This window comes from Muntiacus reevesi, chromosome 2, assembly GCF_963930625.1.
Source record: "Muntiacus reevesi chromosome 2, mMunRee1.1, whole genome shotgun sequence".
NCBI lineage: Eukaryota > Metazoa > Chordata > Mammalia > Artiodactyla > Cervidae > Muntiacus > Muntiacus reevesi.
The window spans coordinates 27341584-27357842 of record NC_089250.1 but is presented as its reverse complement, the minus strand read 5'-3'; the positions used below and the strand labels follow the sequence as shown (position 1 = coordinate 27357842).

General features: G+C 39.5%; 1 protein-coding gene across 1 annotated transcript; it reads left to right on the top strand.

Moving 5' to 3' along the window:
* The first annotated feature begins 2380 nt into the window (after positions 1–2380).
* On the top strand, positions 2381–14349 carry PHYH (phytanoyl-CoA 2-hydroxylase). The gene is made up of 7 exons (XM_065919574.1): positions 2381–2490; positions 3131–3299; positions 6042–6123; positions 7388–7569; positions 9375–9524; positions 11579–11710; positions 14024–14349. The coding sequence occupies exons 2-7, from the start codon at positions 3186–3188 to the stop codon at positions 14075–14077; spliced, it is 714 nt and encodes a 237-aa protein (XP_065775646.1). The 5' UTR covers positions 2381–2490; positions 3131–3185; the 3' UTR covers positions 14078–14349.
* Positions 14350–16259: the final 1910 nt, after the last annotated feature.

Here is a 16259-nt window from a genome sequence, read left to right as displayed (position 1 = left end):
GCCACAGTTTGCTGAGAACATCTGACAAAGAAGTTAACTCTCTCCCTCGGGGAAAACAGACCACAGCTAGTAATTCTGACTCCTGGCCTGCCTCCTCCTTGACTTATTTTTCCACACTGTGATGCCTGTGGGATCTTAGTTCCCCAAACAGCTAAGTGAACCAGGGCCCTCCAGAGAGAGAGTGCTGAGTCCTAACCACTGGGATGCCAGGGAATTTTCATCTCCTTGATTATTATATTGTCTCTAGTTACATACAGACAGCATTCAAAAAGCATGTTTATAAGAAGTGACATTCTGAAAATAACTCTTTCAGCAAAAGAAACAATGGAAAAAATGAGAAGAAAAAACCCCCCAATACTAAGACAATCATCTGTGATAACTACATAGAAAAGAAAACTAGAAGGAACTTTTTAGTTCTTTAAGATATTTAAAATGATACTCTAGTATGCGAATTATATTTTTCTTGGAGTCATTGTTTATTTTATGGACCTTTTTTTTTTCTTTTGAGAAACCATAGGTAATTCAGAGGCCTGTGAAAGGCTATATCACTGCAGATCTTACATCTAAGGACACTAGTGTTTCTTTACCCCACTAGTTCTCCAAGTATTTTCCAACCTCAATACAACTGAAAGATACAATCCAGTCCTACCACAGTGATTTTTTACTGGGGGAAGAATTTTGGAGCTTGAACTCTAGTAGGGGTTTGAAAAAGTTCTCCAGGAGAATCTGACACCCACCATACCCACTTCATCTGAGAATCCAGTGCTTTACAGAGAGGCACTCCACTAAAGCAATATAGCCTTTAGTCTTGAACCAGGGTTGGCAAACATCTTCCATACTTTTTTTTTTTTTTTTTTTTAAATGACCAGCCAAACTGTTTCTAATGTTTTGGACTAGGCTCCCACTAAGCTAAATACCTCTTCCGAACAGCACATTTCTCTTTATTTCTAGAATAGAGTCTTTGCATTTTTATTCACTCAGTAGTTTGGTGGAAGAAATACTCAGGGGGAATAATATAGAAGGAAAATATGAATACAGTGTCGGTCAAGTCTCAGCTCAGTTGTTTTCAGCTGGGTGACCTTGGACCTGTAAGTGAACCCTGAACCCAGCCAAGGGTTTCTGCTCTATGCAGTTGGAATAATACAGCTCTTGGCTTCCAGGCACCTCCTTAGGCTATTGTGAAATGAAACGATCTAAGGAGCAGTGCATTGAAGTGTATGTGTATAGTCAGTGTGCTTGATGACTGTGTAGGGCTGGTCTTCCCTTGTGAAAATCAATCCAGGGTGGGTTGATACTAGATAGGTTGATGCCTAGACTTCATTTGATTTGCCTTAAATCACATCCTAGATAGCTCACCCCACTTCAAGGACTGGTTCCCCAGCCAGTTTCCAGCCTCAACAATTCCAGTAAGTAGATATAATTTTAATTCTTAACCATACAATGTATATAAAGGTTCCCCCCCTCCATGGTAACTAGGATATAAAACACAGGTTGCATGATGAGAATTTATTATACAAGTCCTCCAATCCAGGACTTTTTCTAATTGGAAATTTTTGAAGACAAAGACTTTTCCTATATGTATTTTAAATTTTAGAAAGAAGTAAAAATGTTAGAAAGTGCATAAGCTTATTTTGTAAAATTCAGGCATGGTAAATCTCATTTAAATTATCCTGTTGTTTGGTCACCCTGATGTCTCAGTTAGCATCACTGGTTTATCCTGAAGTCACCTTTGAAGTGGAAGACATTGATCTCCATGGACTATTCTCATAGAGTCGCAATTCCAAACCAGAGGAAGGGACAGGGTGATTTGAGTTTGTGTGTGTTCTATACACTTATTTAGATTTTTGTTTGATTTCTTCTGTGAATGCATGAACCAAACAATTAAAAACACAAAATGTATTAAATTTGTTTCCTGTTTGATAAACCATATGTATTCATTACAGAACAAATTTTAAAATCAGAGAAATAGGAGGAATTAAAAAAAATCATCTATAATGCCATTCTATTAAGGAAGTCACTGTTAAATATTTTTCCTGTATTTCTCTATAGTTTTTTTTTGAAACAAATAGTGTCTTGGTTTTACATCACTGTCATCAAATCTTAATTTAATAAGCAATGTCCTTAATTTAATAACTATGTTCTTCATTTTTAACATTGTCATATCACATGAATGGATATGATACAATCAGTTAATTATTCTATTTCTTAGTGACAGTAATTACTGCTTTAGATTTAAAACTTAAAAAAAATTCAGATTATTTCCTTAAAGTCTTAGAAATACTTGGTGGAAGATTACAAACATTTCTCAGGTTCTTGATACATAATGTTAGGTTATGATTTTTAAACTGGATTTATTTGAGACTTTTTTTCCTCCTTTAGGTATACTCGGGAGAATAATGTTCTAAGCCTAGAACAGAGAAAATTCTATGAAGAAAATGGATTTCTTATCATTAAAAATTTGGTGTCTGATGCTGATATTCAACGTTTTAGGTGCTAACCAACACTTTATTATATAAGAGGAATGTGTATTCAGTGTGTGCAGTGGGACTATGGGTAGGATTACCTTGTAAGTGTTCAGATATTTTTCAGGGATCAGGTTTGTTAGGAAGTGGCTTGTTAGAACCTGGGTTTGAGCCAGAGTGGCTTTAATCTCAGCCTCTTCAGGTAATGTTGTAGGTGTAGGGCAATTTCCTTAACTTTTCCATGCCTGTTTCTATATCTGCAGAATGGGGAAAATTAACAGTACTTATGTCCTAGAATGGTTTTTAGGACTAAACAGGTAAAGTGGATACAGAGTTCTTTGAACAGGGCCTGGTGCATGGTGATGCTAGGGAAGTGTTTGCTGTTTTGTTCTGATGAAACCAAATCACAAATATTTCCCCACTGGTCCACTAAGCTAAGGAATATTCTAATTCTGGTGGCGATTTTCAACTCCACAGTTAGGAGGCAGGCACTTCTGAGTTGGCCATTTAATCCTTCCTGTCATCAGAACTATTTGACATAGGATTGAGGATCACTTAGTGCAGAGAAACCACTCCCAAGTCTTCGAGTCTTTCCACAGAACAAGGGGAAGGCCAGGCAGATGCTTAGCACCTTCGGTACTGACATCATTTACCAATGAATTTTCTAGGAATGAGTTTGAAAGAATCTGCAGAGAGGAGGTGAAACCATTCGGATTGTTGGTGATGAGAGATGTCACCATCCCAAAATCAGAATATGTGCCAAGTGAGAAAATGATTTCCAAGGTCCAGGATTTCCAAGAAGATGAGGAACTCTTCAGATACTGCACCCTCCCTGAGGTTCAAGATCTTCCTGTGCTTTCTTTCTCTTTAAGCTAATAGCCCATCTGCATGCCTGCCTCTGAAATCTTCTATTTTTTCTTGTTTTTTTAATGTTATCTTTCCCCTTCATACTGGAGACCTAAAGCAGTGATTCCCAATCAGAGGCAGACATTCAGCACTGTCTGGAGACATCTTTGGTTGGCAGGCAGGAGGGATGATGGCTTCTCATGTTTAGAGGTCTGGATGCTGCTGCAGGTTCCAGGGATGCTATCATGTACAGAATAGCTCCTTCCTCACTCAAAGCATTATGCAGCCAAAAATGCCAGTAGTTCCAAGACTGAGAAATCCTGCTCATAATTTTACTGTTTTTGAAGAAAAGCAGGAATTCTGTGGTAGAGTAGAAAGCCTTTCTCATACTCCATACAGCCATGTCCACAGGGATCAAAGTGTTGAGATTTACTTATTGTACATTGTATATTTTTCAATTTGTTTTATGAATCTGGTCAGTAGAAGTGTCAGTTTGTTTTTAAATTTAAGCTAGTTTTAAAAAAAATTATTCTTTAAGAATAGTTCATATTTGAAAAAATATCCAAATACCATGGAAGGATAGGAAATGAAAAGCAGATTCTCTGACCCCCAGCACCACTCACTGTTCAGTTTTATGTATTCATCTAGAATTGTTTCACATATAATCAAGCATATTTGTATAACTCCACCCTTTTTTGTAACAGGGAACATCCTGTTTGTCACCTTGTCTTGTTTTTTCCACTGGTAGTACATACATATGAGATGTCTTTCCCTATTGGTATCTATGGATCTACTTTGTATTTCATAATCTATTGCATAGTATTCCATTGCATATATGTACTACAGTTCATGACTGTAAATAATAAACAACCATTTATTTATATGGTTTTAAAGGACATTTTGCACAAAGTACTTACTAGAACTTATAACCCCAAGTGCTGTTAGAAAGTCTGATTCATGAAGACAGACTGCACAGCTGAGCCACCTGGGAGGTCTGGCCCCTTGGGTTGGGAATGGAAGGGGAAGTGGCCCCTCCCAGCCATACATCTTTCCCAACCTCAAGTCCTGTTACAGAAATGGAGGCTATGTGAGTGGATCAGGATAAATGGCAGGAAATCATAGGCAACGTGTGGTAGATGAAGCTCTATTGGGATGTTCCTACCTCTGTAACTTGGGAACCATGTGTCTGGTGGTTCGTCCAATGATTTTTAGGAGGTAGACATTCTTCTAATAGCTAGGTATTTATTTTAATCTGTACTGGAAAAATGAACCAGCACCAGATTTCAAGAACATTACTAATCAGAATAAGACTCAGATAAGACTTAGGGAGAATAAAGACTTAATGTACTTGGGAAGTTCTGCATAGCAGGACAGAAAAGCTGAGGATGGCTTCTGAATGATGATGGTTTAGGAAATAACAGTCTAGGAAGGGTAGATTAGAAGATTGGGATTGACACATATATAAACTGCTTATAAAAAACACAACTAGTAACGACTACCATATGGTACAGGGAACTCTACTCAATAGTTTGTAATGACTTATATGGGAAAAGAATCTTAAAAAGAGTGGGTATAACAGATTCACTTTTCTGTATACCTGAAACTAACACATTATAAATCAACTATACCCCAATCAAAATTTTAAAAAAAGAAATAGCAGCTTTTTGTCACTTTTTAATATATCCCCAAAATGACAAAACAAATGCCTTATTTAAAAAACAAGCATTAGACCTGACTCTTGGGAATTTTGTAACATTTCAAGTGTCTCATACTCAAATTCCCTATATTCCTTACATACAAGAGATCAAACAGTGAGAAAGCTGTAAAATGTGTTTTTTTTTTTTTCCCCTTTGGAGTCAGGCAGAATTAGAGTTTGAATATCACCTTTTTCATTTAACTGGTTCTGCCAACTTGGGCATGTTATTGGGCATGTTATTCTTGGGGGTTTTCATTTCAAAGGATTTATTAGTGGATAAAGGCATTAATTTTCAGGGATTCTTGTGAGGCTTCACCAAGATAATGTAGACAGAAAGCCCCTAGCAGGTGGAGGCATGCAATGTAGAGTCCTTTCTAGGGGGTCTGATGCTCCCACTGCAGCTTATTCCTCATAGCTGGGCTTCAATCTCAGCGGCCCATGTTATTACATGTTTAACATCTTTCTTCCCACCAGTGTATAAACTCAATGAAGGCAGCAACCTGGTTATTTTGTTCACTGTTGTGTCCCCAGTTGCTGTCACTCTGCCTGGTTCAGAGACTCAGGAAAGAGTTGTTGAATTAATGACCACGTTGATTGTGAAGCACCCTCTGAGTGCCTGTTCTCCTTCCCTCATGGTGATTCATGACAGCTGCAAACCTGTTGGGACCTTTCTGGGTCCCTCTTACAAGAATCTCTGTGAAGGAAAAACAAGCTGCCTTCTCACCGGGCAATGGCCAACAGTTTAGTGCAAAGAAGGGTATTACTGCCTTTTGCATGTGGTATTTCACAGAAGTGCAAGTCTCTTGTAGAAGAAGCACTTATGTTTCTAGCTAGTTCCAAAAAGCCTGTTTAATTCAGTGTGTTGTAAATTTCCAATGATTTCCAGTTGCTGACCTTTCCATGGTTTATTTGCAAGGTTGTGAAATATTGACTGATTTAAATGACTGCCAAATGGATTCTAGTATAGATAGATGTACTTTGTGCTTCATGCTTGTGCATCTGACTTGCCATGAACTTTTTTCCTCCTTTTCCCTTAGATTCTGAAATATGTGGAGTGCTTCACTGGACCCAATATTATGGCCATGCATACAATGCTGATAAACAAACCTCCAGATTCTGGTAAGAGTTCTTATTTTTAAAAGGAAAGCAAAAACAAAATAATATAAGCAAACAAAAAAAGAAAATGTTTAATTAAAGTAAGGTTATAGTCTAACAAATAGCAAAGGCACAACTGCTAAACTTTGCATAAATGAATGTATGTACTTTAAGTCATAATATAGCTTACATCATAACAACACTGAAGTATAATAGTGATGTCGATGTTAACTGTAGGGTTATTGCTGGAACTATAGACAAATGGCTTCTAGAAGATGCAGTTTAATAAAACACAACTGTCACTCTATCCCTTAATATTCAACATCGCTAAGCTTTGTTACCCACTCTTACCCATGCATGAGAGTGTGGACTTTGCCTTCTTGATCTGAAGAAAGTATTATTACTAACAAATTTAAAACTGAACTTATATATCACATTCCATAGCTATTTTTAAAATTCCCTGTGCTTGATAAAATCTAGCTTCTAAGCCCTCCCTCCTAGAGAGACTGATTCAGAAAATAGAACCTAGGAATCTGCATTTTATTAACCATACTCAGAGATGCTAATGCAGATGGCTCTTGGGCCACACTGAGAAATTCAGCTGTATCAGTGGTAGGATCTTAGAGATCTTTGATACGGTTCTAATTTGTCTCTGTCCTCTCCAAGAGAGGTTTATGTGCTAAGCCTGTAGCCTAACATCAGCAGGCCTTTCCCTCCCTGGGTGTCCTGTGTGAAGAGATCATGTGGCCTGGGGAACCACATTCAGAAGGCAATCCTAGGGGAGACTGTGAATGTGGACATAGTATCTCTGGTTCTCCACAGTGATTGTACAGCAAATGGTTCTAGCTTGCTAGAACCATTCCAATTCCCATTTGGGGGAGTCCTTCTATTTATTTATTTAGTTAATTAATGAATCATTTTTTTATATCAGTCACTTAGAAGGCTATCACAGGATCTCAGATATGACCACTCTCTTTAATTAGTCAATCTGTTTTGGGTATATACTAAGCTCTATGCCCAAACCAGAGCTGGGAAGGTATAAAGCACAACATATGTACAGATTGCTAGAAAACAGTGTAAGTAGTCCTCAGCTACCAGAAATCCAGAAAGAATTAGAGGATCGAGTCATTGTGCTGATTCAGTCTTCTAATTTGGTGCTTATTTCTACAGGCTGGTTTTCTTCAGCATTGTCTCATTTGGTTTTTGCAAGGATAGGTCACTGTTTTGGTTTTTTAGGCAGAGAAGAATTCTGAGACTTGAGTTTATTTAGCAACAGATTCTGTTTCAGGCAAGAAGACATCCCGTCATCCCTTGCACCAGGATCTGCACTATTTCCCGTTCAGGCCCAGCAATAGCATCGTTTGTGCCTGGACAGCCATGGAGCACATTGACCGGAACAACGGCTGTCTGGCTGTGCTGCCGGGGACACACAAAGGCCCCTTGAAACCCCATGATTATCCCCAGTGGGAGGTAAGTCTGCTAGATGGCTGAGTTTTGATCAGATTTGATTGTTTTGATTTCATACCAGTACTCGTATTCTTGCCTGGAGAATCCCATGGACAGAGGAGCTTAGCAGACTACGACCTATAGGGTTGCAAAGAGTCGGACATGACTGAAGTGACTCAGCACTCACACACACATGAGGAGCTTTACCAGTAAGATGACATTTCCTTTCTTAGAGAAACATTGTTCTGGGATGTAAAATGAGGATCAGGGAAAATTCCAGGATGTCAGATAAAATGATTACCTCCGTTCTTTCAACAAGTGCTTGAAGGCCAACCAAAGTGGTGGACTTTGTTGATGTTATAAAAGATCTGAGATTATAAAGCCTAACAGAAGACATAAGACACAAACACTGTAACATCAGATGTGTATACCAAGTGAATCTTACACACTGACTGGTTGCTCTCTCAGTGAAGAAGAGGATCATCTGCTTCCACCTGGAGAGACCAGCAGAGACAGGTTCTGGGGAGAACTGAGCAGTATTCCATTACCAGGCTGTTCCACGGTTTATCAATTTAGCCAGTCAATGCTCTGGGGCCCATGATTGAGGCGATCAAATCATTTTTTCAAGGACAATAACCTTGTGGTCTGGCACAGTATATGTATTGCAGCTGTAGGAGTCCAGAGGCAGAGAAACAAGAGAGCAGACTCTTAATTTGTGTTTTAGATGTAAGGCAATAAGGTCTCAAAATCCCATAATGATGGTCAGGATGGAAGAGCACCTTTTGTTAAGGCAGATAGAATGCACATGGTTCTGCAGGATATTAAGAATATTGGGACTTCCCTGGTAGTTTAGTGCTTAGGAATCCAAGCTTTCACTGTGAAATGCGTGGGTTCAGTCCCTGGTTAGGGACTAAGTTCAGACAAACCACTCAGCAAACACACACACACACACACACACACACACACACACGTTTCAGGGCTTAGTGCTAAGTGCTGCAATGGGAGATTAGATGGTGTTATCTTGCTCAAATATCCACTCTGGGCATGAGGCAAAGACTCACCACAGTACAGTCAGGAAGTAGTCATTCCCCCAAAGGAATATGGGTTTGGGATAGTCTTAGGAAAGGAAATAGGAGACTGCCCAAGACCCAAAAAGGCTTGCAAGCTTCTCATTTTAGGTTTTTTCATAAAAGATATAACCATTAGCTAATGCAATAATTAACTTTGAAAATAGTTTGAAAACAAAGTTGTGGGTTTTTTTTTTTTCTTTGTGTGCAGTGAAAACAGGGGTTGAAATAATTTAAAATGTAACATTTTAATTTATTTTCTTTACTCTGGATGTAACATGAGTGGGTTTTGAGCTCAGAAATACTGAGTACTTTCTCTCTCTTACTTGGGGAGAGGAGCCTCTCTCTGAGTTAGCTTCTCAAGAGATACTTCTGAGCAATAGAGGAATGGCTGATGCAAGTTCCAGGTGAGGAGAAGAGTATGCTGGGAAAGAATGAATATGGGCTTACCAGGGAAGGTGATCTCCTACATTTCCACAAAATGCAAAGCTGATCTGGGTCTTCAGTTATCATTCAGTAATGAACAGTAGGTAGAAATTCCAATTTTTCATCCAGTCTAAAATAATCTCTGATTTTAACAACTCATGGCTTTCTAAAACCAGTAAACTGAGAAACTTTGGTGTAAATAATTTTTTAAAAATCTAATTTGTCTCTTTCTCTTGTAAGAACTTAGAGGAGCTTTGTTTTCCGTGATGAATCATTGATAAGAATTTTAATTCCTGGCTTCGTCACTTTTGGACTTAGCTTCTCTCGTGTTTTTAGGGAGGAGTCAACATCATGTTCCACGGGATCCAGGACTATGACAAAAACAACGCCCGGGTGCACTTGGTGATGGAGAAGGGAGACACCGTTTTCTTTCACCCTTTGCTCATCCATGGATCCGGTCGGAACAAAAGTCAAGGATTCCGGAAGGTACACGTTCACATCATAGCACTGTTTGAAGATGAATGCATGAGGAAGAAATGTATCCCAATACATGAAAAGTTACAGGATTTGTAACTTTTAACTCAGCTGCCCTTTAGTCTGGTGCATTTTCCAGGAAATATTTTTGTCTCCCTCGTCCTTTGTTGCTTACAGCAGTAAGAAGCCAGATGACCTTAGGATGCCATCACTAGTGGACATTCTTGGAACTGCTCCAGACAGAGAGCTTAGTAACTTGGCAACTGACAGCATGTTTTCAGAGGAAAAGACAAAGGCAGACATACATACCAAATAATAACATTTGGAAAATATACAGCTCATAGATGGGGAACGTCCGTAATATTATTGCTATTGGTTAAAATATTATTGATTGGAAAGGAAGGTGTGAATTGGCCACCAGGAAATCAGATATGGCCATATTTTTCAGTCCTTAGCCTCAGAGTGTTTTCAGCTTTATGAGATCAGTGCTTACATTAAAAACTGACAGAATTTCTCATAAATTCCCAGATTTCTTGCTTCTCTAAAATTCATCAGCTTGATGATGCACTGGGCTCACATTTCCCTAGGATGACATGGCTGTTGATACTAAATATTAGTGTCTTCTTTGCGGCTGAGTGAAGCTTTCCAGTTTATCGCAACAGCCCTCTTGTCTCCCTGTGGCTGAGGGTTAGTTGTCAGATTTCATCCTCCATTCATTCAGATATCCACCAGGCTCAACAGGACTGACATGAGCGTGAGGCAAGAAGGCAGTTCTCTTGGAGGCTAACAGAAACTCAGAGATCCAATTAAATAATATCTTAATGTCTTATTTAAAATAAAGCAACATTAGTTCCAAAAAGTCCATGGTGAGGCACTTACCTGGTGATCCAGTGGTTACAAATTCACCTTGCAATTTGGGGGAAGTTGGTTCAGTCCCTAGTTGGGGACCTAAGATCTGACATGCCTAAGAACAACTAACCCCTTGTGCTACAACTAGAGAGGCTGGGCACTGCGATGAAGATCCCACGTGCTGCAAATAAGACTCAATGCAGAAAACAAAAAATTTCACAACGAGCATGATCTCAAAATAAACAAGATTAGAACTTCCACTACCATGACACTCAGAACAGTGCAAATGGGGAGGTACAGGCACTATGCTGGAAATAGTGTGTTTTAATATATTAACTTTGTAATTTTTCAATATTTTTAACTGCTTTAAGGTTTGGGAAAATGCTAAGCATTAAAAAATACATAAAAGCCTGCAGGTAGGAGTGTACATTTCTTCCCTTTTGCTTCAGGCTACAAAACAGCTTAGCATAGCACGAGGGTTTCCATAGGAAATAAAGGTCATGACTCAACTGTCTAGAAATTTGTAGGAAGATCTTCTGATGGGTGCAGTCACCCTAAGATAACTAACTTGTGACAAGGAAGGTGAGTTTTAACTATCACCTTGCAAGTTAGATCTGTTTATAAGTCCTTCGAGACTGGGGAGAACCAAATAACTTCCATCTTACCTTCAAAAGGAAACGAGATGAGTATTTTATGTGAATGCTATCAGACTGGAACTGTGCTTTGGACTGGAGAGGGGTGTCTACGTGTTATTTTCCCTTGCAGGGTCTTTTCAGTTTTTCTTGCTCCATTATCTGTGGCCATGGAAATACCTCATTACAACTCATTACAAACTTCACTAACTTCTGTAACTGAGATGGTGAGAAATCCTGCAATACACTCCTTAGTAGCACGTGGCAATATTCACTCATTACAAAAATCAAATGCTAAAAAGTTAGACTTCTTCCTTACATAATTCTGTTCCCTGCCCCGTATATACCTTTGGATAATAAATTACACAGTTAAAAATGTCTTACAATTTCTCAGTTAGCCTTTAGCTGGGGAAAAAAAGCAGCTGAGTTATTGAGAGACTGATTTAAGACACAAGGGAACAGCATTCAATCTAGAAATCAAATGCTCAGTGACAGAACTTTCTGAAAGATGCCTCATTGCTTGACTGATGGTGTTAATGAGGTGTTTTTTTTTTTTTTCTAACATGAGTCATTCACTTTCCACAGATAATTTCATGCCATTTTGCTGATGCCAACTGTCACTACATTGATCTGAAAGGCACCAATCAGGAAAATGTTGGAAAGGAAATGGAAGAGGTAGTCTGTAAAGTCTATGGACAGAAAACCACCAGCCTGAAGGTATGTCTGTATGAAATGACAAGGTAAAGATCTCGTTTTTTTCTTTTCTTCAGATGTTTAATACTTTTCCTACCTGGTTCAGTTTGAAAATATAAAGTGCTTGGGTTTATAGCTTGTTTCAGAAACATCGCTGAGACATCCTGAAACGACAGTGGGGCTTGTTTGTACTACTTGTTTCCTTAGTGTGGGGGACCTGGATTCTGTAAGTCTAAGGGCTGTCCTGTTGTATGCAGGCCATCATGCTCCAAAACAGATAGGTATGAGATGAAATAGCACAATCACAGGTGAGGAAACGGAGGACAAACTGACCTTCTGAATGCACAGATGTTAAAGGTTTGGGTTGCAAATCATTCAGTTCAGTTCAGTTCAGTCGCTCAGTCATGTCTGACTCTTTGCGAACCCATGAATCACAGCACGCCAGGCCTCCCTGTCCATCACAAACTCCCGGAGTTTACTCAAACTCATGCCCATCGAGTCAGTGATGCCATCCAGCCATCTCATCCTCTGTCATCCCCTTCTCCTCCTGCCCCCAATCCCTCCCAGCATCAGGGTCTTTTCCAATGAGTCAACTCTTCGGATGAGGTGGCCAAAGTACTGGAGTTTCAGCTTCAGCAACAGTCCTTCCAATGAACACCCAGGACTGATCTCCTTTAGGATGGACTGGTTGGATCTCCTTGCAGTCCAAGGGACTCTCAAGAGTCTTCTCTAACACCACAGTTCAAAAGCATCAATTTTTCGGCACTCAGCTTTCTTCACAGTCCAACTCTCACATCTATACATGACCACTGGAAAAACCATAGCCTTGACCAGATGGACCTTTGTTGGCAAAGTAATGTCTCTGCTTTTTAATATTTTTTTGTGAAGAAGAGAATATGTATGTGTGTGGAATTCCAGTAAGACTCAAAGAAAGCAATTCTCAAGCAAGTGTTTGGGTCAGTTTGCATTGGGAGTTGAAGGAAAGCCTGCATGTAGTAGAGATGGGAGATCACTGATGGTTCTCATAGTGGTGTAAGAGAGCATTTCATATGCCTGCCTAATTAATACACCTCACTGTAGATTATTTGTTTTTAACTAGTGAACATTCCATGCTGTTGCTGATCAATAACAAGTTAGTAGTCAAGGCAAATAAAACTTATTTGCACTGTAGATGATTATATTTTAGGCCATGAAGCAAGAAGCTGACCCTATTTGGTAAGCGTGCCTTAGATAATCATAAATGCATCATCTATTTTGGGGGTGACATGACGCCCAAGTAGACTGAGTGTAATAATAACTCAGGGCCTCTTAGTACTTTGAAGAGACTCGCACACCAGTGGCAAGGTGTTATCTTCTGAAACAACTTTCCAGCTCAACAGTCTCCATCTTAACCCCTTTACTTTCTAGAATCTCTGAATGTATCCCTGTATCTGAAGATGCTCTGACCTGACATTTGCACCTTCTGGAAGGTCTTGCCTTCTTCCATTGTCCAGCACTTAAATGTCCTACAAAGGCAAGGTATTACGCCAGTTGGGGCTTCCACCCAGCACATAGAATTTTAAGGCAGGAAAAAAAAATGTATAGATTCTGTTTGAGGTCTGTCAGAGTTGTACTAAATCAGTAAGTTCATGACTCTCCTAGCTATGGTTTATGGAGTTTGCTTAGAAGAACAACACTAACTTCTGCTACAGAGTTCTTTGCAGGCACAAAGCGCATTCCTACCCCTTTTCTTCACGAGACTCAATGGAGCCGTCGAGACGGCACCACGCTCTTAATGAGAAAAGGGAAAGTTTAAGAGATAGGCTTCAGTTATGTATGTGACAGGGATTTCCGAGGTCCAATTCTGAAACTGTTCTTCCCATCATACCTTGCTGTTTGCTAAAAAATAAGCAAAAATGTCTGAATTGTCTTATTAGGAACAAAGAAGAAAAAACCAATTCAATAGCCTAGGACATCATTTTCAGGAGAAGATCACCCAGAATGGGGCAGGCAAACATCACCAACGACAGCAGGAGCTTGGGTACTAAACTGTATTGTGACCAAACATAACAGCCATTTCCAACACCTGTAATCAACACAAACACCAAGAAAAGAAAAACTGACAGAGCGAGCACTCACTGTTCCACTGTCCTGGCTTATGAAACATAATTTTAGATGCTGGCAAGTAAATTAATTGGAGTCTCAGAATGTGGTTTTTATTTACTACCTTATGACTACTGTGGAGGGCTCTTTTTCCCCCCCCTATTTAACCATTTGTAGATGCCAGAAATGTTTGTCTTACGGTGAGTAGGTAAATCCAAGTTCCCACAAACTCATTGTGTTTGGTATTATTTGCAGGATGTGTGGGCATTTCGAGGTCGCGTTGTGAAAGGAAAAAGAATCAACCTTTGAAATAGTCCTTCACTCAAACTCTTGTCAAGAAAACCAAGGTGCAACAAGATGTCAGAGGAAAATCTTTTCTCAATGAGATGATCTAATAGTTTCTATCCATGTTAACAAAATCCAAGTGTACAGATGCAGTACTTAATTGAATATGGGTAATAATGCAGTATGGTGGGATGTCTTCGATGGATATAAAGTAGAAAAAGTGAAATATTACTGTTTTAAGGAAAACTTGGGGTTGCAACTAATAAAGGTGATGCATAAAGAAGTGAGTTAGTTCAGTTTCTTTAAATTAGTTAGCTTTTTACCCAAGCAGGGATTAATGCTCTCAAACACAAAACCCATCACCTCCCAATTTTGTGTTGTGTGAGATTTCTTTTCAAATCTGGAACAATGAATATTAGAGGTGCAGTTAGTGAAGGGCCTAAGAATGGCATCAGGGTGTAAAATAAGGGTGGAAACTCACATTCTGACAGGATTCCTTCCATGGCCTCTCTAGACCAACCACTCTCCTTAAAAAAACACACTGGATCTTTCCAAGTCTTTTTCTCTAAAGAAAGAAGACCAGGGTAACTTTCTATGCCAATTCATATTTGGCACAGCAGCTGAAAAAATTCAGCATTTATGAATGAAACCTAACCTCTTTCCAGATCCAGGAAAATTTTTAGATAACTTTTGATTTGGATTTCAAGTGGTATAGACGGGAAATTTAATTAGGACTATTTCTCCACCAGTGGAGAGCAGCAAGGAGACACAGTTCTTATTTTTTAAAAATTCTAGTTGAAGCTTTAATAAGAAAAAAAATAGTAAGCAAAGTCTTTTTTTTTTTTTTTTGTCATTCTGCTAAGCATATGTTTATCTAAATCTAGTGTCACCATTTTTGTCTGTTTCTCTTTAAGGACACCCAATTTAAGTTCAGGTCTACCTTGAAACTGGGAACTTCAACACAGGAAAACCATACAGCAGAATTTTTCATTTCTCTGGTGTATTTTTGAGTGAACTGCAATTAGTCAAACGTTTCCCACCTTATCTCTGTTCCTTTTGTGTACTAGTTCATCTAACAAATATCCAAACATCTGTTACTGAACCAGGTTCGTTCCTGCACACAGCTCAGCACTGATTCCAGGGGTTTTGTGACTAGGCCCTGTGGTCTGGCCACTGGCTCACCTCTGAGGAAACACAGTTTTCTCCTCCAGGTACCTTGGAGCATCTCCTCCTGGTCTCAAACCTACATTTCCTGGTCTGCGGGCATTTCCCGGACTAATGTGAGAGCTGAAGAAACAAAACTAAAAGCAAAATGGTCCCCAGCTCTCCTCAGAGACTCCCCGTGTGGCCCTCTCTCTGACAGGCTGGAGGTGAAATCCCAGCTCTGTTATTCCCCACTGTGACAGTCACTTAACATCTCTAGACCCCAGTTTCTTTATTTGTAGGATGGGACTTCATGGGGTGGTCTTGAAGAATAAAGAGGAGTGCTGGGTTTGCTTCTTTTCTGCTCTTATTCAGACTTCACTTGGTACATAAGTTCTGAAAAATGAGGTCCATGTTACCCATAAAAACAAAAAAACTACCCCCAGAATGGAAGAGGGGTTCCCCAGACCAGCTTCAGTGAGGGTGATCCCTTGGGTCCCTAATCTGTGTTGGTCCCTTGTTGCTCTGATGGGACCAAGCATCTTCCTCCAAGACAAAACCAACAAAAGCAAAAGCACCCACAATTTAAAATCATCATCTTAGATCACCTGATCTTAAATCATCCAGTGGTTGGAGGTCCTCAAGATGGGTCCCATTCACTCCTCATACATTTTTTTAAGCACTGGGGTTATACCTATAATAAGTGATAATCTGCTTGCTATTAAGAATATTTTTCCCCATTAAATTCAGGTTCCTTGAAAAGGATGTGGAAAACTTGGTCAGGGTGAGTGGAAATGAAAAAATTAGAGGGCTGGAAACTAGGACTTAACAGATGGCAAAGACAGCTGGGGGAAAAGATCTGAGCCTGACCAAAATTTTGAGTGATCTGAAAAATTTACATATGTTCCTTCCATACTTCTGATTCAGCTCTCAGAATTCCACTCCAAAGAGTCTCACAGACTGCTCAGTCACACAGACAAACTCCCTTTCCCCTTACACAGAAGACTTCACTCACACAAGCCCACCTGTTTACACTTGTACCTTCACACAGATACCTTTTCAT

Coding starts and splice junctions, on each gene's coding strand:
- PHYH (XM_065919574.1), top strand. CDS start 3,186: ATGAGAGATGTCACCATCCCAAAATCAGAATATGTGCCAAGTGAGAAA. Junction 6,124..7,387: donor AAACAAACCTCCAGATTCTG/GTAAGAGTTCTT, acceptor ATTCTGTTTCAG/GCAAGAAGACATCCCGTCAT. Junction 7,570..9,374: donor ATGATTATCCCCAGTGGGAG/GTAAGTCTGCTA, acceptor TCGTGTTTTTAG/GGAGGAGTCAACATCATGTT.